This window comes from Malaclemys terrapin, chromosome 18, assembly GCF_027887155.1.
Source record: "Malaclemys terrapin pileata isolate rMalTer1 chromosome 18, rMalTer1.hap1, whole genome shotgun sequence".
Classification (NCBI taxonomy): Eukaryota; Metazoa; Chordata; order Testudines; family Emydidae; genus Malaclemys; species Malaclemys terrapin.
In genome coordinates, this window is record NC_071522.1 from 2,975,253 (window position 1) to 3,000,620 (window position 25,368).

General features: G+C 52.7%; 1 protein-coding gene across 1 annotated transcript; it reads right to left on the minus strand.

Moving 5' to 3' along the window:
* Nucleotides 1–9,302: 9,302 nt before the first annotated feature.
* On the minus strand, nucleotides 9,303–25,044 carry TRARG1 (trafficking regulator of GLUT4 (SLC2A4) 1). The gene is made up of 3 exons (XM_054008145.1): nucleotides 24,418–25,044; nucleotides 10,640–10,772; nucleotides 9,303–9,915 (listed from the first exon to the last, which is right to left on the minus strand). Exons 1-3 carry the CDS (start codon nucleotides 24,802–24,804, stop codon nucleotides 9,896–9,898), a joined length of 540 nt encoding a protein of 179 aa, XP_053864120.1. The 5' UTR covers nucleotides 24,805–25,044; the 3' UTR covers nucleotides 9,303–9,895.
* Between the last annotated feature and the right edge of the window lie 324 nt (nucleotides 25,045–25,368).

The following is a 25,368-nucleotide window of genomic DNA, read 5'->3' on the forward strand; positions in this document are numbered from 1 at the left end:
GCAGTCCTGCACTAGCTGGTGATGGATTGGATTAAGGTCAATGTATCTTTTCCATCTTTAATGTATATAATCTTCCATTTTAAACTCGATAGAAGGCATTAGCACAGACTTGGTGCCATATGTAATTTTAACTTGGGCCTCTGGATATTCCCTCTAATGAGGTTACTTGTCAACATAGCTACTCTATAGAAGGAGGAGATTCCCAGCACACGGATAGCAGAGTTGCACTTTCCATGAGAGTTCACGATGATTTAATCTAATTGCTTCTGCTGCTTTGAGCGTCCTATTTTGTTTTCCAAGAGAAGAAATTACAGTTCACCTCCCTAACAAGGAAAGAACTCTTTAATGTAACATTGCTATTAAAGTAACTGCACAACCCAAGGCATCGAGGGATTTGGACGGGGGCATCAGAGCAAAGAGGAGTCCTGTACACTCACTCTCCATCTCTCTCTCATAAAATCCAATCAGCATAGATTGAACAGCATCCCAAACGAAACCAACGCGGCCAGTACTTGGAAGGATAAGTTGCTGATTCTCAGTTTCATTGCAGTGCTTGCAGACTTGGCGTAAAATATTGCATACTGCAGATTCCTTTGTTTGGTGAGCTGCCCGAAGTGGTGGAGCCCTGGTCCAACTAGCCTGAGATTGCGGCTCCAGCGGTGAGCTGGTGCCAGTACTTCAGGGAAAGCGAAACACCTGGCTGTTTGGGTGTGGGAGTTGTCACAGCTGCTTGTCCTGTAGTCATTGTCTCTTCACGGGGCGTTCCACCTGCCAATCTGTGCTCCAGGTCATGTCATGTCATTCTGTACGCCCGTTGCTGACGCCCCATCAGCTGGAAGAGTTTTCCCGATGTCAATGCTGATGTTGCACAGAATTAAGTTGAAGTGGTGGTTTTCCGTTCCTTCAGTGCTGTTACTCCGATGAGGATCTGAAGTGGATACGTTGCATCAAGGCAGCCAGAGGCAAGACACACTCACCTTGATGTTGGGAAGGGGGAGTCACCTCCAGGAATGCATAAGGGGGGGGGGGGAGTGCTCTAACCGTGCAGCCCCTTTCTAGTGCTTTCTGTTGGCAGTGGCACCTCCTCCCCAAGCACTGGCATTTAATTACACTGTTGTGGGAAGAGTGGGACCTTCTCCAGGAAGCTGGGAGAGGTGAGAGGCTGGCCAGATGCTCTCTTCAGTCAAATCCTTCCTGAGATAAAGTGCTAGGCAGCCACAGGGTGAGGGGTCTGCTGGGCAGAAACCTTAGTTCATCTCTGTCTTGGCAAGATCCTCTCCCCAGCTGGGCTCGGCAATGCATTTCCATTTGCTCAAGGAAGGCACCATAGACTCAGCCACAGGCAGGCATTCGTATTTAGCTGACGTGAAGGAATTTGGGTGCAAGAGAGAGACAGACTTTAGAGGCAGGTTGTTGATAACGTTGCTCTAATATAGGCCAGTAACCTTAAACAGCTGTGGCATCAGACAGGAGTAAACTCCACTGAGGCCTCGGTGTGCAGGCCGAGCCGAACCATTCAGCGGCAGGCTAATCTGACAGCTTGAGAAGTCCCTGCTGGGAACCTACATTTTCAAGAGTGACTAGGTGGTAATGGCTGCCCAGCCTGAGAAACCTTAAAGGGACCTGATTTTCAGTGGGTGAGTGCTCAGTGCTCTCTGAAAATCGAGCCCTTTACAGCTTCTTCAGTTGGGCACCCAAAATCACTAGTCACCCGTGAAAGTCAGCCCCAGAAGCTGTAGAGTGAGTGAGTGTGTGTGTGTGTGTGTGTGTGCGCGTGCGCGCGCTGGAGCGGCAAGAGCAGAGCTTAGAATTAGTTCAGGCTTTAAACATTTTGTCTTCTCCTTAGTTCATGCGTTGCAATATTGAGCTGCAGTGCAACAAACCCCACTATGGTTCAGAGCCCCGTTCCCGCTGACGGCCAACTTTCTGCTAACAGGAAAAGCAGCGTCACCAGACTGGCTCAACCAGGGCAGGCCCCGTCACCAAGTCCATCTCCCAGGGGACCTCATCGTTTGGCCTCCTCTCCTCTCCGGAGCTGTCAAACCTGACCTCGGTGTTGCTTTGGGCTTCTTTGCTCTTCCTTCAGCCAAGTAATGCAAAGGATGTTCTGCCTCCTGGGTGTATGATTCTTTTAGCTGTCATCTTGGCATTGAATATTCAAGTCGTGTTAATCTGTTCCTGTCTAAATGTGATGGAGAACAGGAGAGTGAGAAATTGGCAGCTGTGTCCCTGGTGTGAGGTCAGGCCGGGCACAGGGGAAAGTAGCAATGAAGTAGCAATGCTTTCGCTATGCAGAAGAGGTTAAAAAGGAAAAAGACCCCGGTTACTGGGAAGGAGGATGATCCTGGGGATAGGGCTAGGAATTGGGAACAATGAATTCTTCTCCTGCACTGCCACAGCAGGTCAGTTTCCCCATCTCTAAAGTGGGAATCAGGTTCTTACCACCCCCTGGGAAAGGTTGTGTAAATGTGAAGTAGTACTATCTATTACAGGAGTCCACCACCCACCTGCTTCTGTTCAGTCTCTTCTCCCAGCACGTTCAGGAACAGATGGTGTCCCTTCTAGGGAGGTGTGGGCGAGGTGGCCCAGCAGCTCCTTTCCAGCTACCTCTGCTGCACGGTTTCGTTTTTGCTTTTATTAAGCTGATCTCCCAGATATTTAGCCCAGTGCAGTCTCTGCTCGCACTCCGAGCCCAGAGATGTGACATGAAACCCACTGCATGCTGGGCTAATGCAATTGCAGGGGTTTAGGACCAGCGCCTGCCTCCCAAAGCTGCTTTCTCCTCCTCTCTCTGTGCTGAGGAAAGCCGCTCGCTGTGGGTTAGTCTATGTGATGTCTCCGTTCCCTCCCTGCCTTCCAAATGTATCTCCAGGGCAAGTTTCTTGATACCCACTCCCAAGGGGAGAGATTTGTGTTACTGAGTAAAAGCTACTTAACCCGCCCCCTGACCCTCCTTGCATGCTGCCTTCCCATGTCTTTCTCTCCTGTTAACATTCTGCTATGGGGCATAGGGCAATGAATACTGTATCCTCCTGTATGCACTTGGGAAGTGAGCACGTTCTTCCGATTTTACAGGACAAGCTGAAGGTCAGACTGGGAGAGACTTGCCCAAGGTCAGACTGGGAGAGACTTGCCCAAGGTCACACAGCCGCATGTCCACATAGCAGAGTTAGGAATTAGACCCTCGGCTTCCTGATTCCCCATTCCCTGTTTAACCACTCGCTAGTGTGGCTTTCTGAGCTGCAGTCAGGAAAGATTCTCTCTGCCCATGCACCCTCAGCACTCAAACAGAAGTACAGCATTACACAACTGGCTAGATCTGTCGGGCCTTCCACAGAAACATTGGGTGTTGTCTACTCCTACAGGCAGAATACTAGCCTGGATGGACCCTTCTGACTTTCTATTCTCCATCTGCTCTACCTCTCCGTTTTCCTCCCTTCTCCCTGCGATGTCTTTATCACCAGGTACAAGGACTAAAGTCCAGGTTAGCAGCTTTCTTTTCAAGTTGGTACCCACTTCCTCTTGTCTCATTTAGACAGAACAAGCACGCTCGCGTTTGACCATGCATGTTACATTTTATTGTTTGTTCTCATGCCAAGAAATACAAAGGAAACTATATAAGATACATCACGGCATCCGACAGAAAAGGAAACCTCACCAAAAAGAAGCTCCAAGCTGGAATTCCGATCCATCAAGGCTATTTAAGGATCAGTCTGTAAACCCGTACAGAGCATGATCCAGACAGTTTGGCTTCAGAACAGGATGAACCCGGGAGTGTGACAATGGGGAAGACACCCTGGGCTTCATTGTAAAGGATCTGTTTTTTGACTTCATGTAAAAAGGCCTGAAACAGAGGGTCCCTGCTCAGAAATGATATCAGATTGGCGTGGTGAACCGTGTTTTCCGTTTCTCACGGTCCTTGTCATGATTATTTATATAGATACTTGATTTTCATTACCGGCTAATTAAAAATAAATAAATAAATAAAAGCTTGCTACAACTTTTTGAAAAGGTTTTTCTGCCTTGGCTTGAAGCCAAGCATGTGAATTTTCAGGCTAAACTTGGTTGTGTTTTTAACAAACAAGTATATTTGTCAAAAATGGGCTTAAAGCAGGGTTGTGGATTTCAGCTATAACTATTGAGCCGTGACTGGTTCCATAATGCTGTAAGGACCAACTTACATAGACTAAGGCAAAGATGCCAAATATGTGGCCCAAATTGAGCCCACCTGTGTATTTATGCAGACGGCCTCACATACTCAGATTATGCAGAATCTAAGATTTAATTTTCGGAAACAAGCAAATTTCTAGCCCTTCTGGCTGCACAGAGAAACTCGGTTCACATTTGGAAGGATACCTGATATCTGCCTGAGTCTGCAGACAGCCTGAAACCAAGGACTCCGAGGCGTGAACTCCTCTGTGCCCTGTTAATCTCATTGGAGCATCAACTGTAAAGTTCAGCAATGACACTTCATTGTCAACATGATGTGTTCCGTTGCTGGGCAGTATAGCGGCTGGAACAGGAAAGTGGGAGTGAAGGTCATGGGACTTGGGAATTGCTGCAGGCATGGAACTGCAGAGAGAAGACCGGAGCAGACTTGCACAGGCAGGGAGAGGGGAATGAAGCAGAGAGAGGATAGATGGGAAGAAATTAAAGCACAGAGCAGAAAGACTAGTGGCCTAAAGGGGGGCAGATTACCCCCCCCCCCCCCGAGTGACAGTGAATGAGACACTAAGGGGAATGTGAATAATTCATCACATGAAAGCTGTGATCTTTATGCAAACTTCCCAGTGCCCTCAGTGAGGAGCCTGCTGTGGATCTGGGAGTATAAAGTCCTGAATTCAGATCCCGGCCAATGTGGAATCCAGCTCTCTCCTCGCCAGGCGTCTGACACTCCAGGACTAGGGCTGGACTCGCTAACCCAGTCACTGGGGCTCTTCCATTTTCACAGGACCAAATTTCACATAGGGTATTTTGTCTCTTTTTCCCTCTGTTTGTGCTACAATCCATCTAGCCTCTCCTGCAACATCTGTCCATGAAACTGACAGTGAACAAGTAACTGGAACTAAGCTGCCTTGTACATGAGGGGGCCTGACAGCACACTGACATAAACCAAAAGAGCTTCTCTGCTCAGTGGCACTGGACCTCACAGCGAGCTGTGCATCCCTAGGACCAGCATCCCAACAGCAGGTGAAACCATTCGTCTCTTCTGCCTCTACCCCCTGGGTTTCACCTGGATTCAAGCTACAACGTCTGGAGCAGGGAGCTTCTCTCAGTGTAGACTGGGTTTGAATTTTGAGTGTGAAATTAGACTGTACTGCGGGGCAAAATGGACCAAACCCTGAGGATTTCATAGCCCGTATACCTGTGACTTTGCCAGCTGTGTGCGCTTGTTAACGAAGAACAGAGTCATAAGGGTGGGTGTGTAAGGGGCAAATCTACCTGGTTTGTGATCATCTTCCTCTGTTATGTGAACTCAGTGGAACTAGTGAGTCAGTGGTGGTTGGCTGCAGAAAACAAGGTGGATTGTACGAGAACGCTGTATCGAACTAGATAATTCCTAAATCAGCAGCAATATATCTCAGCACACATGAAAATATTTTGTTTTTTTCCCCATTGTTGTTTTGTTAAATCCTCAAAATATGTAGGTCCTTGTAATTCCCTGCGGCCACACTTGGTGATGCGGATATTAAGGGAAAGAGGAAGTATACTTAGCAGTGTCTTCGCTATGGCATTCGGTGTCATGACTTGGGCATGACGCCATCACGCACTATTGTGACATGACAGGGCAGGAAAAGAGTGAGAAATAGGGGTTGAAAAGGAGATTCTTCCTGAACAAATGCAAGCTAATATGTCAGGGGAAGGGGGAACTGCTCCAAGACAGAGATCCAATGGGAGGATGGAAGGAGGAAAACGGAAATGCTAAATGACCCATGAGTGACAGCAAACAGCGAAATGGATGGATAGCTTGCCATGAGAGTGGCAGAAAAGTCCATACAATTCTGGGCTGCAAATGCAGAAGCATCATGGTGCAGAGCAGGGAGGAGAGAATCCCTCACTAGGGAGCCTGCTTCTGTGCTAGTGCACGCAGCTCCAGGGACTCTGGTACGGGGTGAGCCAAGTGCTTCTCGTTAAGTACAAACTTACACTGAACTCCAATCAAACCTCTGCATCATGCACGGGGTATTCTCCTGGCCACACTGTTAGCAGGAAGGACAGGACGTTTCCCCAGAGAACCGCTCTCCTGACGCTCCCAGCCCTTATCCAAATGGAAACTCGGAACAGTTTTAGGTTCAACCATCATTACTCAGCAGCAACAGATAAATCCTGAAACTGGAAAGAATTCAGGAATGATTAAGGGGCAATTTCTGAGAAAATATATTGATATACACACACAAAGTCTAGCTAAGTGGTGACTAAGGATGGGGCATAACTGAGTAACGGTATTTGAAATCTGTAAATCCCAAAGAGGGAGAGGAGGCATTTAAGGTGGTACAACAAAGTATATGTGAATGGAAATATTGAGGAAAAGAAGCCACTTAACCGCAGCTTGGTGCATTAGTGTATTGGTCCTCTTCCCTGACTGCCGTGCTTTCATGGATTGTGGTTACATGGTATGATTGTGATTGAATAGAGCAAAGCTCTCTGGAGACTTTTGACTGGATCTAAGCACAAGACGCGAATGAAGGAGATGGCTTTTAAAGTGTAGAGCAGTGTAAAAGAATCTAATCACTGTGTCTAATTAGAAAGAAGAGTAAATCACTGAAGGAATGTAAGTGTCTTCATTTTTCTTTTTTATTATATTTAACAGTGAGACAGGAAGCTGTCGTCCTGACAGTCTGATGATGTAGGGTAAGATAGAAAGCAAATCCCATTTGGATGCATGCAACAAATTATCACTGCAATTTTCTTTCTAAGGCAGCTCTTGCCTTCTCATGCATTCAAATGAATTCTACTTTCTCTGTCCCAGTCCGCTTTGTCAGACTGGAATGTCTTCTGTAGAGGATCATTAAAATGACAGCTGCCCATGGGGGACCATTCATGGTTAAGGAAGTAATGACAGGTATTTCTACCTTCCCTTTTGAAAGTGCAGTGTATGTAAAATCCATACCAAGAAAATATACATTGTTGTATGTACTTACATTGAGAGGGAGGGTGGTCTTCCGGGGACTGGGAGACAGGATAACTAGTTTCTCTTCTTAGCTCTGCTACAGTCTGTCTCCGTGGGCAAGTCATTGAACTTTCCTATACCCTAATTTTGCCATCTGTACAATATACGGTACCTACCTCACATGGGGGTCGAGGGTTAGTTAGTTAATTTTGGTAAAGCGCGTCATGCTCCTCGAGGAGAGGTGCTATATACTTACAAAGTAGCATTTAAATTCTTATTTAATAAATATTTGGTTGCAAGGGATTGTAACTTATTACTGCAGTTTTCCTTCAGTGTCACTTCTTCCCATTCCAGAAGGCTTGTTGTTGTGATTTCTAAGCACTCCCAAAAAGCAATTTGTCAGTTGCAAGTGGGTTGGGCCAGGGAGCAAAGGACAGGAAGATGCATGATGAGGCAGCAGTGTCATTATGCATGTCAGAAAGGAAATAATGAACCTGAAAGGCACGTTCTGTGAACTGTACGTGCTGATTATGGGGATCTGCGTGGGAAATGAGTACCATGTGCAGTCCTGTTAACAGCTGGATATCTCAGCCAGTGTGAGTTTACACCTCGTGCACCAGGCATTGCTCAGCGAGAAACTATTCTGCATGAAATGTGAAAAGGGAAATCAAAACACACTTGAGTGCAGTTAAGCTACTGTCCCTCAGCTCCCTCCTTGCTTAAACTCGCAGAGCTCTCCCTAAGCGCCGAACGCTCAAAGTCAAATAACAAGAGGGATGTTGCAGAAGAGTTGGGCTGTGTTCTAGACGCTGGTAGTTTCTAATAGAGCGCTGGAGGCAGTAGCTGAAGCCTGGACATGGGGGGGAAACATAGCAGGGGAAAGCAGGGTAGTGTAGCAAGAAGTCAAATGGTTCTGCATCCTAAGAATTGCTTCTAGCCAGCGAAGCATGTTCCTAGTGTACCCAGGGAATTGTGTTATTGTCACCGAGGTTCTGAGCCAGCCTAGCAAAAGAAAACATATTAATGAGGAGCACCGAAATGGGTGGCAAGGGAATTCTCTCAGCTAAGTGCCAGCGGGTTTGATTCAGAGCTTCCCAAGAGACTCAAAATTGCTACTAGGGGTGTGAGGGAGGAAAAGTGTTACTCTGCCAAGGTTTGGGAATGCCAGCGTTCGCAGAGCAGCCGGGGGTGTGGCTAGGTGAGATGTGCATGATGGATTGGTCAAAGTGTGCCCAGCAGCAGCTCTTGTATAACCCCCATAGGTGAGTTTGCAAACAGCACCAAGAGGAGATCGGGGGTCAGTTGGCCCAAAGCCATCAACAAAACCTGGATAAAACCTCATGCGACGAAGCGTCACACAAGGCGAGCAGCAGAACGTAGTACACTACAAGCAACCAAACCCAGCCCGGGCAGAGTAAGAGGCGATGAAGTGTGGCATGAGGCCAGGGAAGAGACCGTGAGGAAAATCGCAGGCCCTGAGCTGCTGGGAAACACCAAGCAGTGAAACACGTGTTGTGGAAGGTGATGGGAAGGCCATGGGCAAAGATTTTGAACCCTGCAGAGCACAGGTCTGTTACTTGTATATAACACACTTAAAAACTGACCTTTCGTGGAGCTGAGCCCAGATGCATGAGTGGTTACAGCTGAAGCGGGGCTAAACCAGGCATTTGGGGGGATTGTCAAAGGGGAGCGAGGGTGCAATGAGAGACTCCCCTTGGGGCCTTTGAAATTTCCCCTCCAGGCCAGTAGGTGTCTTTGCAGAGACTGTGATGGGCTCTGGATTGGGCCTTCAGCTCCAGCCATGATGGACATGGTATAAATACTCAAGTGGATAGAATTTGCTCTCCCTTCCTGGGCACCGCTGCTACCTCAGATTCCCACCTGCACAAACGTTACCTCGCTGCAGGGAGGTAGAAATGGATTGTTCCAAAGAGAAGACATTTTTCCTACCATAAAAGTCCCAGCGTCGGGTTGGGATGAGGGGGACTGTCCTGCTAACCTGGCATTCCTCATGCAGCAGAATCCCTGCTCTCCCAGCTCTGGGATGCTTTTGAATGATGGAAGAGCTTTGTACAGACGGACACGGAGCAGGACGTTCCCAGAGGCATGCAAATGGTCGTCAGCTTTTTTTTTTTTTTTTTTCATCAAAAATACAAAATCCCCCCCCCCCCCCCCCCACCAGATCCGCCACCTTTCGCTGTAGTTTTGGCCGGAGCTGCAGAAAGGTGCATGCGATGTCCCCCTGTAGTGGCACTCTCCTTTTTCCTCTCACTGAATCGATTTCATCTCCCGACAGCAGCTGGAGCTTTTTCGTAGAGACTGAGAATTCATCGATACAAAAAACTGGATTTGTCCCAAATTTGTGAAGAAGTTTCCTCAAATGTCCCGTTCTCTCCTTTTTTTAAAAAAAAATTAAATTTCGGGTTCTTTAATAAACCTCATCATTAAGTTCTCCCCTCGTCCCCTGTTTGTCATGTTCTCCCTCCCACCCAACATCTTCATTACCGATCAGGAGTGCGGTAGCGGATCTCCCTCTGTTCCACGTCTGCTTGGGATTCGAACCCCGCTCCCAGTCCTGGTCGAGCTGCTGTGTTCTCCAGTTGTTTTGGTTGGTATGAAATCATTTTCCAAGAGGCTGTGAAATAAATGCATGCACTCCCTTGGACGACGCTCCAGAAGAGATGTTTCCTAAGGCCGCCCTTCTAAATTGTAACGTTGCTGCAAGGGTAAAATTAAAATCCTGGGAAGGAAAGACGTCTTCCTCTTCTTCAAGGTATTTTCATGCTAATTGGTCTTCTGAAAAACTGTGAAATAAACAGTCTTAGTGCAGCCTCTGCAAATTAAATTACGTCCCCTCCCGCTCTTGGGTGGTTCCACTGAGGCCAGCTCAGTCCTGGGGGGAGTTGGAGTGTTGTGAGGTCAGCGCACCTGGGGGCTAGCACAGCAGTGGTGTTAATGGTGCTGACTTTATGGGTTGGTTTATCTTTGGAAGCGTCTCCAAACACTTTGGGCTGGAGCCCCGAGACTGCAGATTCATGTCTGAATCGCTGCACTCCTGCCTCACGTACATGCTTCCATTCTTCTACACCATTGGTCTCAGTCTTTCCCAGACCATGCCCGCATGTTACAGCCCCCTAACATGGTGGGATCCCCCTCTCTTGCAGGCACAAGGGAAGGTGTTCACAACCACTGAAACCTGGGGCAGCCCCCAGGTGGAGAAACTAGGTTCTAAGCTGTTTGTCACAATGCATTCCTCCAGTTCCCAGCACAGTTCCCAGTGGATTCTGGGGGATTTCACAGGGCCACCGGTGCATTGTGGGATGGCTATCTGAGCTATTTCAGCCTGTACTGTCCACATTCAGGCTAGACTGGTATTTAGCACTACTGCAAGCCAGTCTAATCCCAGTGGTATGTCATACAGGTACATGCCCCTTGCACGTGGACACAATGTGTTTTTCAGGGGTGCTGCTAGGGACTAGCCGAGGAGGTGCCATGGTGGCCAGGGGGGAAGAGAGGAAGAGGCATTACCTGTGAAATTGAGCGAACAGTAGAGCACAATGATGAGGATTCCCAGGACAATGGAGACTATGCTGAGCAGCCTGGCCATGCGCCCGAGTCTCCGAGCCCCGTCCATGTCCCCCTGCTGTCCGCTGTTCCTTGACTGGCAGAAAGGAAGACACAAACAGGTGCTTGTCAGGGGTTGTGGGTCCAGCTCCATGGCTGCTTTGTGTCAGTCATCGCCCTTAACCCATGCAAAAGGAGAGCTGCTCTGTCTAGACAACTGCGGTTGCATCACCTGGGACGAGTGTCCCAACTTGCAATCCAGGTTTGTCAACAGTCTTCATTGGCTTCCGAAACTCAGCTGCCCTGAAACGTCCTGGCTCGCATGTGTGCTCTGCATGGGATGGGCATTCGACCAGAGCAAGGGAGGCGTGTAATTGTCAAAGGGACGGGTCCTGTGTTCCTAGGAGCTTCAATCCCCAATGTGATTCACTTAGGGCTGGGGCAGTGGGGCCATTGCACTTAGGGGCCGTCTCTAAGGGAAACACAGTCACCACCCTCCAAAAATGTACATAATCGAAAACACACACACCTGGGTTTAGCCCCACCTCACCCCCGGCTGCTGAGAGGAGCAGCAGCAGACTGCAGTCTCCATAGCCCTGCACTCTCTGCCGCCTGCACTGCAGCTGTGCACCCTGGGCCAAAGTGCGATTTTTTTGTACTATTTTTGATGCCTATGTGTGCCTCAGTTTCCCCTTGTACGTTGCATTGCTAACCAGTGCGTGCGGAAGAGTGAAGAGTGCTCTTGGGGCAGGACAGGAGATGTGGCGAGGGTGTCCCTAAGCTAGCAGGGTGGACCAAGCGGGCCATTAAAGGATGGGCCGAGGTCGACTCCTATCAATGGAAAATCCACGAAGGCAGTGAAAACCTCAGTGGCCAGAACACTGACACCTCGCCCCCACCAAGCCGGAGGGAGGAGGTTTCCCCTCCCCTCGGCAGGGGACCTGAGCAGAGGCCAACTTGATAAGTAAGGACTGAGAGGTGACAGGAAGGGGATAATGGTTGGCTTTGGGGAGAGGCCCAGTCGCTCTCACCTCGGCCTGAGCGGGGGGGCAGAGAGGGAGCCTGGAATGGCGTCCAGAGCAGGGTGGCTGCGGGTTGCTCTGGCTTGGCCAGATGGACTATGTCTTAACCTCTATTTCTCTGGGCTAACCTAAGGAGGTCCGACAGCTGACCGGGTAGGAAACCCGGCTGTGTTCTGACAAGGCTCCTCGGCATCACTGGAAATCCCTGCGGGGGCACATTGGTCCCTGCAGAGCGTACACGTCTCTGACTAGGAGCCTCCTTCAGTTGGACTCACTGGGCAGAGCTCCCGGTGTGAAGCAGGGGCGCGGAAGCCCAGAGGCTCTCTCAGAAGCAGTGAGGCTGCATGGCAAACCCTGAAGGAAGAGTGGGACCCCTTGGAGGGGACAGTCTGCCACACAGACGCAAGATTACATGGTTACTGTTGCTGCCTGCACATGAACAGTGAATGGGCTTTAACTTAACGCTCGGTAACTGCTGGGTTTCATCTCGCTTTCGAGCAGTGGTTTTCCACCTGTGCTCCGTGGACACCTAGGCCTCCACAGATTATCTGTAAGATTGCCAAAGGGGGCCGCACCTCGCACCTCCATTTGAAATTTTGTAGGTGTCTGCAAACGAAAAAAGGTTGGAAGGAACCCACTGCTTTGGAGTATACTTCGGCACTCCACCTCTCTGCTGGACTCTAAATCTCTGTGCTGGCTTCCCGGGGCCACGCTCGGCAGCTGGCAGCTGAATGAACGCTTCCTGCAGTGATGGTTGCTCCTGTGCTGGCAGCAAGGAGGGAGGGAATGGCCAGCCCGGCTTCGCGCTGCTTTCCACTGCTGCTCTATTGATTTCTTAATGCAGTCTGCTAGGGGGTGGCCCCTGCCTTGTAACTAAACCTACTGGTTCCCAGGGTACAGCGGGGGTGGGGGAGAATGACTGGGAGGTGCCTGGAAACGCCTCTCTATGGGATCATTCATAAAGGCTGCCCAGAGATTGACTGAGGGCCGCCTGTCCCACCACAGCTTTGTCCCCCTACGGGGCTGCCTTAGCAACTTAATGGGAGCGTGGAGGGCGCTGCTAGTTTGTATGCGGTAGAGCAGGTCCTAGCAGCCCCTGTCTTTGGGGAGGAGCAGCAGCTTGGAAACGACAGAGACTGAGTGAAACGGGCAGAGAGCTGGGGGTGGGCATTATATGGCTGCTGTGGAGGTGCCTCGCGGGAGTCTGGTCACCCTGACGGGGGGGAAGCCATGGCTCTGGCTGGCTTTCCCGGGGGGCTCCTTTCGAACGTGAGTACGGAGAGCGATGGCCCCCTGCCAGCCCCAGAAGCTGCTCTGCTCGCGCACAGAACAGCTGCAGCCTGGGCAGCGGCGGGGCAGGCCTCCCTCGCGGACTGCCCAGGCTGAGGTGTAGTGACGTCGCTGCGGGGCTGAACGGGAGGGCTGCCTGCCCCGCTAAAACTCCAGGGCCCACTCCACAGCTGGGTCACTGCCAGCCCTGCCTGGAATTGATCCCAGGACCTAGTGGGGGGGAAAGGCTCCATAGTGGCTAGCAATGCACTGACCGGGACTAGCAATGGCTTGGTAGAGTCAGAGTCAGACACCCTGCAGTTCCCGCAGTACTCTGGCTAGCGCTGTTTCACCACCATTGTGCTCTGCCAAACTGCTGACCAGACAACTCCACCCATACTAACTGTGCTCCGAGGCCTGAGTGCCAAGCAAAGGACCGGCCAGACCACATGTAACCCACAGTACAATTAGATGGATCGTTAGCCTTCAGAATCAGTGACTGATTAAGCAATATCCTTGTTATCTTCCTGTTGTAATCAGCAATAATCTGGTTTCCAAGTAAAAACACTAGGGCCAAAATTGGGACATCCCCTGATGAGGGAAACAGGTTACTGCCGCTTGAAGAGAGCGCAAGGGCCGTGTTCCTGCTTCTGGGCTGCAGGGCCTGGGCGAGATAGGCAAGGAACAGAGGCTTGACGCTTAGCAGAGGGTCAGGTGCTTGGGGCAGCAAAGATGTCACTACGACCAGGCTACTCACGGAGCTCCAGCCTGAATGACGAATGTAGTGGCGAGGCAGGAGAGCCCCTCCAGGGCCAAGGAAATGTTGGCTGCTCAGCAGAAGCCCCGTTTTCAATGTGTGTATCCCAACTTTCCCCAGAGCAAACCAATCCCGTGAAACCCCACCTGATGCCTCTTGTTTCTGGGACGTTTTGAGAAAAAATCAGATAAGGAATTTCAGAGCCTGGTGTTTAGAAATGTCCCCCTTGTTGGGAGGTGCTAAGGGGTGCAGAGGCCTTCGGGGGCACAGAGGTGAAATTCTGCCCTACTGGAGGTAAGGGGAGGTTGGCCAGGGAGGTCAGGTTCTCGCAGGTTTTTACCCACATTACAGAAGTTAAACATTCGGAGTGTTCTAGCTGTAAAATATAAGCATTTAACATTTCCATGTGGACTGACGCTGCCTCCTCTCCCCAGCTATTATCCACAGCACCCGCTGGTGGAACGTGGAGGAATCACAGTCCAGAGCTTAGGGCACTAGCCTAGGACTTTGGAGACCTCTGCTCTGCCACAGGCACCTGTCAGGTACGTCTACACGTTGGGGGCATGTGGAGCACAGACCCTGCCCGCCCAGTGTGGGTGGCAAGGCGCAGCTTAGGCAAGTAGAACAGCAACACCCCGAGTCCAAGATGGCTCTCTGCACGCCCAAGCACGGCCCCCTCCCTCGACGCAGCTCTTTTTAGTAGTGTAAAGTCCTGCTGCTGGAGCCATTCCCCGTGGCCTCCCCTCTGCCAGCGCTTACACCCCACAGCCTGGATGCAGCCCGCCTTTCACTGCGGCGTGTAGTTCCACATATGGTACATGCTGCCGCAAGCGCACCCGAGGCCGAGTCTGTCTGCTCAGTTCCCCGTCTATAACGGGGGGATAATAGCAGGGCCCTGCCTCACACGAGGGGTGTGACAATCAACTCATCAAACTGGGAAGCGCTTTGAGGTCTGCTGATAAGAGCTAGGGGCGTTATTATATTCATGCCACTGTAACTGGCTGCACATGTGCCCCTCCCACGAACATGCTAGGGTCTGCAGGAGGAGAGCCCTGGTTTAGGGCACCTCAGAAGATCCGTCAGAGCAGGGCTCCCCTCCTGGGGACCCTGTGCACCAGCCTGATTTACATTTTTGCACTCAAACGTAGTTGAAAAGAGGTAAGGTTGAAAGCATGAGTTTCAATACTGTCCAAAAATCACACTTTCCTTCTGACTTCTGCTCCTTTAAAAAAAACCAGATGAACACCTCATGTGAAAATGGCCAGCAATGAATCATTAAGAGGTCCAGCAAGTCCCCCACTGCCATATAATCCGGCATCACATTCACTCATCCCACCTAACACGTATCATTCACCCTTAATGTTTGCAAAAATCTATGCAAAAATCAAACTAACAAATGATTAGATGATCCAAGCCCGTTTCCTATCCAAGGGTTCCATTGCCAATATACTGTGTCACTAAACACCACTAATGGTTACTTCTTTAGTCACTACAAAACCAACGAACACTGTGACCAAACATATGTGACTTGCTACACAATAGATTGAAAACAGTTAAAAATACAACTTGCAAGGTCTGCATGGACCTACATCACCATATAAGCACCCCATTTCATAACCCCAATAAATCAGTCTTGCCAATTCCAGTCATACAAATATTCTGCCCCACCAGCCCAGCACGCTCAAGGAGAACGTACAGAACTCTGACATAACCTAACGCAGCCTGGATCTTCCTCCTTTCAGCAGCTGTAATGCACACGGAATAGAGGCTATCAAAAATCAACAGTAAACACCCAACAGCCTATTTGCATTACTGAACAGAAGGTAGCAGAATTAAATCAGGTGGGATGACAGTGAGCGATGGATTATATGGCAGTAGCGGGACTGGCTGAATCCCTTAACTGTTCATTGACAGATTTTTACCATTTGGGATTTTTAAAGGCACAGATTTTTGTAACAAACGTGTAACATGTGGGGGGGGAGGGGTTTATTGGACTCCAGTGAAACATGCTTGCATTGGTCTATACATTCCCTAGCAAAATACAAACAAAGAGTGAAGCCCGTCACTACAGCTTCTGGGCCCTTTTTCTCTAAGCTCCTCTTGAACAGTTATGAAAAATACACAAGCATTCACATGGAATGTTCTGTGAGCATTTATCCCTGTCCCTATATTACTCATTGGGATAGAAGGGTTCGATTGTAACTGGTAAATGTCAGTAATCGTGGATTTCACTTTCCACATAAAAACATGAGCAATTTGTGTCCATTAATCAATGTGTGCAGAGAGGGAAAGTTTGTTAAAATGTAAGACTCTCTTGAGGACTAATCGGAGTGTGTGGTAGTAGCTGCAGCTGGGAGTTTAGTATTAAAAACGAATTATTGAGAAATGACGACCGACTATGTCTGAATGCACTATGAATCTTGACTTCATGTTGACTAAAGAATTAGCGTGTGACTTTTTTTTAAACATGCTAGTGGGAACATTTTGGGAGATAAAACCAGCAACATATTCTTTAGGAAATATCAACATAGCCCTTTGAAATGAAGTTTAAAAGTTGTTCTCTAACGATGATACTTATTACAGTTACGAAGTGCTGTGCATTGCTTGCACTTAGCCTCACCATAGACCCTCTGTAGCTCCGTCTGGCTAGGGCATTCGTCACTTCTCCGAGCGGTGCTGTGCACTGTTAAACAGCCTCTGTGCACACCTCTGCCCAGAGGGGGCGGCCCGTTAGTGCTAAGGGGAAGAGGTTTCCTGCATGTGTGTTTGCCAGAAGCTGGGAATGGGTGACACGGGATGGATCACTTGGTGATTCCCTGTTCTGTTCATTCCCTCTGGGGCACCTGGCATTGGCCACTGTTGGAAGACAGGATACTGAGCTAGATGGGCCTTTGGTCTGACCCAGTGTGGCCGTTCTTTTCACACACTACACGTAAGAACATAAGATCTGGGGCCTGTCACACGAGAAGCTCTCTAGAAATAGAGTAGTGCGTTACAGTGGAAAAGAGCAGCCCAGCCCCTGGCCATCCCTGGGGTTTTATCAGTGAGCACTGCGTACCATCAAGGGGCTGTTTGGTTGCATCCTGTTGCGAGGGGCTGTGTGAGGCAACGAGAACTGAGAGCACTTGCTCTTTCCAATGCTGCCTCTCCCAAGATTGGGCCCTAAATGCCTTCCCCTTGTTTGGAGAAACTTATGGTTGGTTTGCAGTGTAGGAGCAGCAGGAGAGGGGGTAAGAGAGAGACCTGAGTGTTCCCCGGGGCATCTCTCTGTGTGTCTTGCAGACTAAGTGCTTCCAGTTGTAGCCTGGGCTCTGGTGCACACAGGCTCTTCTGTTTTGGATGGCTGAGCTGTCGCAAAGATTCTCTCCTTTCCTCTCTCTGTCTCTTGGTCCGTGCTCATTCATGCATGTTCCCAGCAGAAGGGGGGGGGGGGGGATACCCTGCACTGGCATTGGTAGCAAGGCTGGTCCCAGAGAGCTCCTTCTCCATTTGTGTGTGTGAGCTCTGCTCTCCGAAATGGGAGGGCTAAAAGGAACTGAAACCTATTAACACAGGCCCAGGTCAGCGTGACCAAAGCCAGTCTCAGCTTTGTCAAACAGGGAGACTGAAAAAGATGCACTCAGGTGTCTATGCAGCCAGGCCAGAAGTGTCTCAGTCCATGAGATCACACTGGGAAAGGAAGGGGGAGATGGGCAGATGATTTTTCTGCTGACCACAGGACCTGCTGGGACCTGAGTGCAGCATTTGAAAGGTGATTTATGAGCCTAACTCCAAAGGCATTCCAATGCTTTCTTCTCTGTCCGCTGCTCAGTGTTCGGAAGAAGCCTTGTGTGCAAAAAGCATTGACTTCAGGGAAAATAGAAGAGTGCAAGCCCTCCAACAACTGGAGAAAAGTCAGCGGGCTGTAAGCATGCCAGCCAGCTGCCGCTGTGGCTGCAAGCAGGCTGGAGCATGCCCCCAAGGGGAACTGGTCCCCGGTGCTTAAAGACTCTGGAGAGTCTGGTTCCTGCCATATCTCTAGCTACTCCTGGGGGAATTCTGTGCCACTGCATGTGCACAGAATTCATGTCCCCCGCAGATTTCTTTGCTTCCCTGCAGAAAAATGACTTTCTGACAGGGAAGCAAAGGGAAGCTGCAAGAGCAGCCATGCATCACTCGCTAGCTGCGCAGGTGCATCGTTTCAGGCACCTGGAGCAGCCAGCAGAGAGGTAAATCACTGCAGGGCTGGGGACACCCCAGCCAGTGGCTCCTACCCTGAGCTGGAATTAGCTGCTAGTCTCGGCTGGGCTAGAGGCAGAAGAGGACAGGACTTCTTCTTCCCCTACAAGGAGTGGCTGGGGCTGTGTCAGACCCACCCCCAGAAATTTCCTCCAGCTGCAGGAAGCTCAGCATCCTCCCCTTCTTCCTGCCCCATTGCTCCTTAGCTGCGGGGAGGAGGGGTCACTGTACGGGGAGCTGCTCCCCCATCCTCCCAACCCCTGTGCACCCAGATCTCCCATACTCAGAAACCACTGTCAAGCCTCACCCCGTACACCCAGAACCCCCTAGCCCTCCATACCCAAACCCCACCCCATTGAACCTCAACCCCTGCATCTGAAGCCCCCTGCACCCAGAACCCCCACCCCTGCACCCAGACCACCTCGCACTGAGCTCCCTGCACTCAAACTCCCACCCTGATGACTCTCACCCCCCCCCGCACTGAGCCCTCACATCCAGACCCCCATGCCACTGACCCCCAATTAACTGCACCCAGACCCCCACCTCACCAAGCGCCCCTGCTGAGACCCCCACACCCAGACCCCTCTGCTGACCCCAACCACTTTCATCTGGAAGCTCCTGCAGAGTTCCATTGCCCCTGCACCTGGAACTGCCCCCCAACAAGCTTCTGTGCATCCAGATTCCCCCCCCCCTTAGACCCCACACTGAGCTGCCTGCACCCAGATTGTCCCACACAGAATCCTCTCACCCTACACCTGGATCCCCCCCACACTGAGCCCCCCCACACTTGGACCTGCATGGTTGAGCCTGCCTGCCCCACACCTGGTGCAGAGGGGCAGGGACCCAGGGTGTTTCTGGGGCAGGCCCAGGCCTTGTGCTGTGTCAGGGTTGGCTGTAGCCTCACCACTTACTCTGTGTCCTGGGGGTGGGGAGGCTGCAGGGTGATCTCCCACCTTCATGCAGCCAGTGCCCTGTGCTCCCCACTGCCATCCTAGAGCCCCTGCATTGATTCATTGACAAATAAAACTTGCAGAATTTTAAAATATTGTGCACAGAATTTTGAATTTTTGGGCGCAGAATGCCCTCAGGAGTGTCTCTCGCCCAGCTGGACATGGGCTCAGCCAAGGTTTACGTGCTTGATGAAGCAAACTTCTGGGTGTTCACCCCTCGCTAGCCACAGCAAGCCAATTCAGGGGAAACGTCCAGTGAAGCCACTGGGAACTCTGCCTGCTTGTACAAGGGCTATACTGAATTTGAGGTCTCCATGCTGAGCAGTCTTCTCCTCTCTCAGGACTGAACCAGATCTGGGCACTTCACCACATGGGGCCAGTGCAACGCCATCCACCGTGCTCCCTCTGGCTGGGGCAGCGCTCCTCAGCAGACACGCGTGTTTGACGACGATATGTTCCCACATCCCTTGCACTTAACAAGGTACATACACCCCACTGCACTTATGTCTAGGGATGGGCAACTTCCTAACTTTGCTCTTCGGTTCTTCCCCCACTCCAACGGGGCAGGTGTTTGAAAATCAAACCCGCTCATAGCGCCATCACTGCAGCATAGAACTGCTGTGGCACCCAGAAGGAAGAGTGGGGGAGCTACTTTGCTCAGCTGGCGGAAGGATAGCTGGGAGTTATGTGGCTCATTACCATGTATGTCTAGCAAGACTCCACTATCCCGCTTTCCCCGTGCCACTGCATTACAGAGCCAAATGAGCTGAGTCCATCTTAGCCCACATCCTGGCTAAGCAGGCTCTCCACTCTGCAACTGACGCCAGCTGGCTCCTGCAAAGAGCCCGATTCCTCTTCCAAATGGAGGCCTGTCTCTGCAGAGGGCTTGTCTCTAGCGCCTGACCCCACGTCCCTCTCTAAATCTTTATTGGCTTCTGGGGAACCGCTGACTGCACCTTCCCCTCAGCGCATTTCTGCGCAGTAAGCAGTGTGCTGGAGCTCTGGGGCTGCTGCCTTCCCTAAGCTGATTTTTCAAAGGGGAGATTTGCCTGTATTGCACAATTAAGACATAAAAGGGGCCCACGGGCCCTGTAAAGCAGCGTGGTTCCTTCCTCCTGACTGATTGGGGTGGTGCTAATTGGAAGGCTCTGCAGCCTGAGGTGTGAGTGTTGAGCCACCTGTGTGCAAGGAGGGATGGGAGAATCGTTAGCTGTGTTCTGCTCTGTTCTCACACTGGCTGGTTCTGCCCCGGTATGTGGGAATAGTTAGAGTCAGAAATTGCTTCAGTCTCAATGAAGAGCTCCAGATGCATCAGCTCCTTGAAAATCTCGGAGCCCAGGAACTGGCCCGGGAAGCCATAGAAAGGGACTGAAGAAGTCCCACTTTCTATTTTGGGGGGTAAGTTTGGCTGTTTGTGGATCAGGAGGAAATAGGCTCTTTTCAGGCTTAGGGTTTGTTTTTATTTACCAGTAAAATCCCTAAACCAGTCGCAGATAAACTGACCTTGGTGGAGGCAATCTGGACTAGTGCTTAGTGCAAGAGATCAGGCATAAGGGCTCCTGGGTTCTAGTCGCAGGTCTGCCACCAAGTCGGAGGTCACTTTCTCGCTGGTCAGGGGATAATATCTTCCCTGCTTCAGGGGGCGTGTGGGGGAGGATTAATGAGTTGCTGATTCAGAAGCTCTGCAAGTGCTGAGTATTCAGGGGAGACGATAACTCCCTGGGCAGCATGGCACTTCAATAGTTAATGTCTGCAAAGAGCCTTTTAGAGCATCAGATGAAAGAGGCAGTGGGAGAGCAAAGTAGGCATTCATAAAAGACTGAGGCCCCCCCCCGCCTCTGGTCCGTGGGCCAGGCTCTGTGCTGCGCGGCTGCCGTTCTCCAGGGGAGAGCCACGTGGGAGGAGAGTGGACTGGGGCAGCAGGAACCATGAGTTAAACAAAAAGAAAGAAAGGAAGGAAGAAAATGGGCCACTTTTATGCTATAGTTATTTGAACAAAAGGCTCCTGCTTAGTCTCTCAGCACTTGTACAGAAACTCCTGGGTGCTCTAGTTCCGCTCTGGTAACTCGCCTGGCCGTGGTGCAGCCATACAGCAACTAACAAACCGCTGGGAGGAAGGACCAGGTGTGAGAATTATTAGCGTTGTTACCATAATATTAGACATATTAAAAAACAACCAGGACCCCACGGTGCTGGTGTTGTCCAAACCCATGAAGGCACCCAACCCCTGCCTGTGAAGCAGATGGGGTTGAGGGGGTCATGAACACGACAGTAAAAGGCTGGGGGCATCATGTCTTCCCAGTGAGGGGGCCTGTTCTGACCTCCCGTACTGGTGTCGGCGCTAGTTGGAACTGGTGGGTGGAGGGGGATCTGGCATCGTCTGTAAGTCAATATTTTCCAGAAAGGCTTTGATTTGGGATGTGCTGCTTTTACTGGAGAAACGTCGCCGTAAGCCCCAAAGCCAGTGCTGTGGGGAGGAATGACAGTGCTCTTCTCCAAACATGCAACCTCTAAGCCCAGAGCATTGGCCTGATGTGGCGAGTCGGTAGGGAGACAGCACAAATCCATTGAACCAAACTGATCTCAAGCCTGCCTGAGCCAAATCTAGGTCCTCAATCTAGGACAAACAGCCCCAGGGTCCCCTGAGGTGAGCACAGCAGCAGGCCCAGTGGGTTTTGTCCTGATGGTAACTGAATCCTTGACCCTGCCCTTCCAGTTCCAGTTCACTGCCTCTCCTGGGTGAAAAGCATGACCAGTCTCACCAGCACTGTCCCCTGGGCCCACCTGGAATGGATACGGGTCATGCTCTGCCACGTTTCAATGTCGCCTAGGGCGACGAAGGAACTGGCCCTGCTCACGGGCTCATCAAGCCAGTACTTTATCGCATCAGCTGTTTTATTATTATTATTCTTTTAAAAGAACTTGCTTTTTCTGGCTCTTCCAGTTGGGGAGAAAACTGGCCCATCAGCCCCAGAGGCAGCGATGTCTACCTGAGTCTGCAGGAGGGAACACGCCCTGCTCGTTTCACAGCGTGTTTTAAAGATGCCTGTTGAAATGCCTGCATTGCTCACTAGTCTGAGGCTGATCAAAGCATGCGTGAAAAGAGGGGCGCTTGTCTCGGGGTCAGTAGTACCTTGTGTTGATTTCAATGGGCTAGCCAGGGAGGAGGGAGCTGCTCTGCGGGAATAAGAACTCCCGAACCCGGCCCAGTAGGGCGGGTCTGTGCGGTTCCCAGAGAGCCCATCTTAATGCCACTGGTGAGCAGAACTGGAGCTGGCCATGGAGTGTGGGGAAAGTGCCACATCTTTTTCCCCCCGCAGGGGCGCACCCACACAATCGTATTTTGGACATATGCACCATGGGGTGTGAGTAGTGTCTCACGCTGGCATCTCCCAGCCGTGCACCTTGTGTCGTCACATGCTCAGAGGGAAGGGAGTGCACATCTGCTGTTCTAGCCTGGGAGTGTAGAGGACAGAACAAGAGCAAGGCTTCAGCTCTTAGAGGACCACTGGATCCTGAAGGAGAAGCCCCAGTGGTGGCCTACATTCACCCCTTGTTAACCCAACTTCCAGGAGTCCCAGTCTGGTCTGTTTAGGCTGTAAGCTCTCTGGGCCCGTGAACATCTCACCATTGGTTTGTTCTGCACTGAGCACAAAGGGACCCTGATCTCCTCCAGCCCCAGCGTGGAAGGGGGAAGTCTAGAGGCCAGGTTCCCTACCTCTCCGTGAGTGATCCGGGTCGGGGAAGCTACCTAGGCTGAAGGGTGGGTCCTCTCTTCTCCCAGTCCGATTGGAACTGGGCCAGTTCTGAGCTGCTTTGCTCTCGTTGTGTTGGTGTTGACGGCGCCAGCCCCAAGCAAAGGGACTTCACAGGAGCTGGAACTCGGGGTTTATTTTAACCGCCCTGGCTGGGGTATTTGCCAGCTGGCCTCCAGGTGCTACGACCCCACTGGTGATGGTAGAATCCTGCCAAACAGCTCCTGGTCCCTCATAGGGAAGGGATGGTTTATAAATGTTCTTTGGGTGACTCCCTGCATTTCAGGCCCCGCTCCTCTAGGTGCTGTCTGTGTAAGGCCGGTAATGCTGTAACCCTAAGCACAGCCATGCTCCTGCCCCCTTGGGAAGGGCACTTCCTCACCTCCCCATAGCAATTGCGGGGTTACCCACCGTCGGGCATGGAATGCTCCCGGCCTATGTTCAGATGCTGAGTGAACTATCAAATCTGGTTTGAAAGGGGTTTCCCTTCCTGGCCCTGGGTTGCTCTTAGTCAGAGCTCCTGCGGGCCCTACTTCCAAGCACTGTCCCCTTCTGTGCCCTCCCACGGCTGCTCCCAATCCCTTCTAGCAAAATTACTGCTTGGCCCCCAGGGTGCAGCCAGTGTGGGAGCTGGGCTTGCGTGTGCCTGGGTTCTCTGACCCTCCTCGCTGGGCTCCAGGAGGGTTTAAGCCTGGGGAGGTTTGTGTGTCCCTGAGTCCCTTCCATGCCCCCGTGCTGGAGCTGGCCCCTTCCCGCACCCCCAGCTCCGGAGGAACAAACGCTGTTCTGAGCGGGGCAGGATACAAAGAATTCCAGGTTCCTTTCGCGTTTGTAGCTGGGGAACCCTGGCTGAGGGCCACAGCCAGGGCACCCCCGGTCAGCCTGCTGCTGCTTCACCAGCACTGCCTGCCCCAGGCGGGGGGGGCTCACTGCCCCGGGCACCCCAGCCCAGCCGCGCTCTGGGGGAGCGGTGGTGGGAAGGGGCCAGGCTTCCAGGGGTGCTATGAGCCCCCCTTTCAGACAGGCTGGTTCCCTTCTGCCGCCTGCCCCCCTCCCAGAGCCAGAGCGACCATCCCGCGGCTCTGCGCGGGCTCCAGACCGGCTTGTCCTGCTCCGAGCTGCGAGCTCTGGGGCCGGGCCCCGCGGACGGGCCCCGGGGGGCTCCGCCTCCCCCGCCAGCCAAGTTCCTTAGAGACCCCCGGGCTGAACAATCCCCCAGCCCCAGCGCTGCCGGGCTCTGCTCCGGCACTGCCCAGCGGGACGCAGCTGGCCACGTGTGGCGCATCCGAAGGCGGGGTAGGGGCCGGGCGCGGGGTCCTGCTTGTTTTGCCGAGTGCCGGGGAGGAAAGCGCTCCGAGACCGGGCAGTGCCGGGGCTGGACTCCGGGGCTCCCCTCCCCGAGGCGCGCAGGGGAAGTGCCCGGTCCGCGCGGCCAGGGCGCGTCAGGGGGCAGCGCATCTACCCAGCGGCCATGCCCCGCCCGGCTGCTGGGCGCAGCGCGCTCGGTTCGAAGGGAAAAGCGGGGGTCGGAGTTTAAAAGCGCCCGGGTCCGTCCCCTCAAGTGTGTGTGGGGGGGGCAGGGCTGGTGACTGGCGCCCCAGGACCCCGGAGAGGAGGGGGGGGGCAGAGCTGGTGGCTGGCGCCCCAGGACCCCGTTGAGGAGTGGGGGGAGCAGGGCTGGTGGCTGGCGCCCCAGGACCCCGGAGAGGAGTGGGGAGCAGGGCTGGTGGCTGGCGCCCCAGGACCCCTTGGGCGGGCGCTCAACACTTACCATGATGGAAAAGACCAAGGCCACGATGTTAATGGGCCAGACGGGGCAGAAGCAGGAGAAGATGGCCAGCACCAGATAATCCAGCGGCCGGCCCTGTTCCTGGGCGCTGGTGGTGGCGGTGGAGGATGCCCGCCCCAGGCTGATCCGGGAGGGCGAGTGCGAGGCCGTCTCCAGGTGCCCGGCGGACACGGTCTTGTAGGGCAGGCTGTGGCCGTTCTGCTCCGTCTCCAGGGACTTGTCGCTGGCCAGGGTCCCCGAGAAGGACTTGGAGCCTCGGACCCCCTTGCCCTCGCTGGAGAAGAGCAGCTGCTCCGTCTCCTGGCAGTCCGCGGGCAGTGCCGGGCCCCCCAGCGCCTTCTCGAGCTGCGCCTCGCTGGTGTTGGCCATGGCTCGCGGCTCGCCCCTGCGCCAGGCTAGGGCGCCATGCCCGGCGGGCTGGGCGGGGAAGGCAGCGGGCAGCCCGGGCAGGGCGCGCGAGTCCTCCGCCAACTTGGGAGCCGCTGCCGCAGGCAGGCTGAGCAAAGCGCTGTAGCCCGGCCAGCCGGAGAGATCCCCCGCCTCCGCGCCGGGATCCCCCTGCCCTGCCCCGCGCTCGCTCGCTCGCTGTCCCGCGGGGGAGCCTCCTTCCTGGAGCGCTCGGGTCTGAGATCCCCTCCCGGCCGTGCCCTGCCGCCCCAGCTTGGCACCTTTCTGCGAGGGCGGCTCCCGCGGGGGAGGGGCCAGCTTCGCCCCTGCCCACATCTCCAGCAAGGACCGCGCTGGGAACCGGCCGGAGCCGCCCGCAGGGCTGGCAGGACACTGAGGGGCCACCTTCAGCTAACGCCCCACCGCGGGCAGGCAACCGAGTTTTGCCAGCCTCTTTTGTCCATGCCACTCTGTGTTTATATTGGAGAGGGCCGGTCGGAGGACAACGCCGGCACGTGCTGCAGGAGGTGGTGAATTTGGGATGGT

Coding starts and splice junctions, on each gene's coding strand:
- TRARG1 (XM_054008145.1), bottom strand. CDS start 24,804: ATGGCCAACACCAGCGAGGCGCAGCTCGAGAAGGCGCTGGGGGGCCCG. Junction 10,773..24,417: donor CCTTGGTCTTTTCCATCATG/GTAAGTGTTGAG, acceptor CCTTTCTGCCAG/TCAAGGAACAGCGGACAGCA. Junction 9,916..10,639: donor CTGTTCGCTCAATTTCACAG/GTAATGCCTCTT, acceptor TTTATTTCACAG/TTTTTCAGAAGACCAATTAG.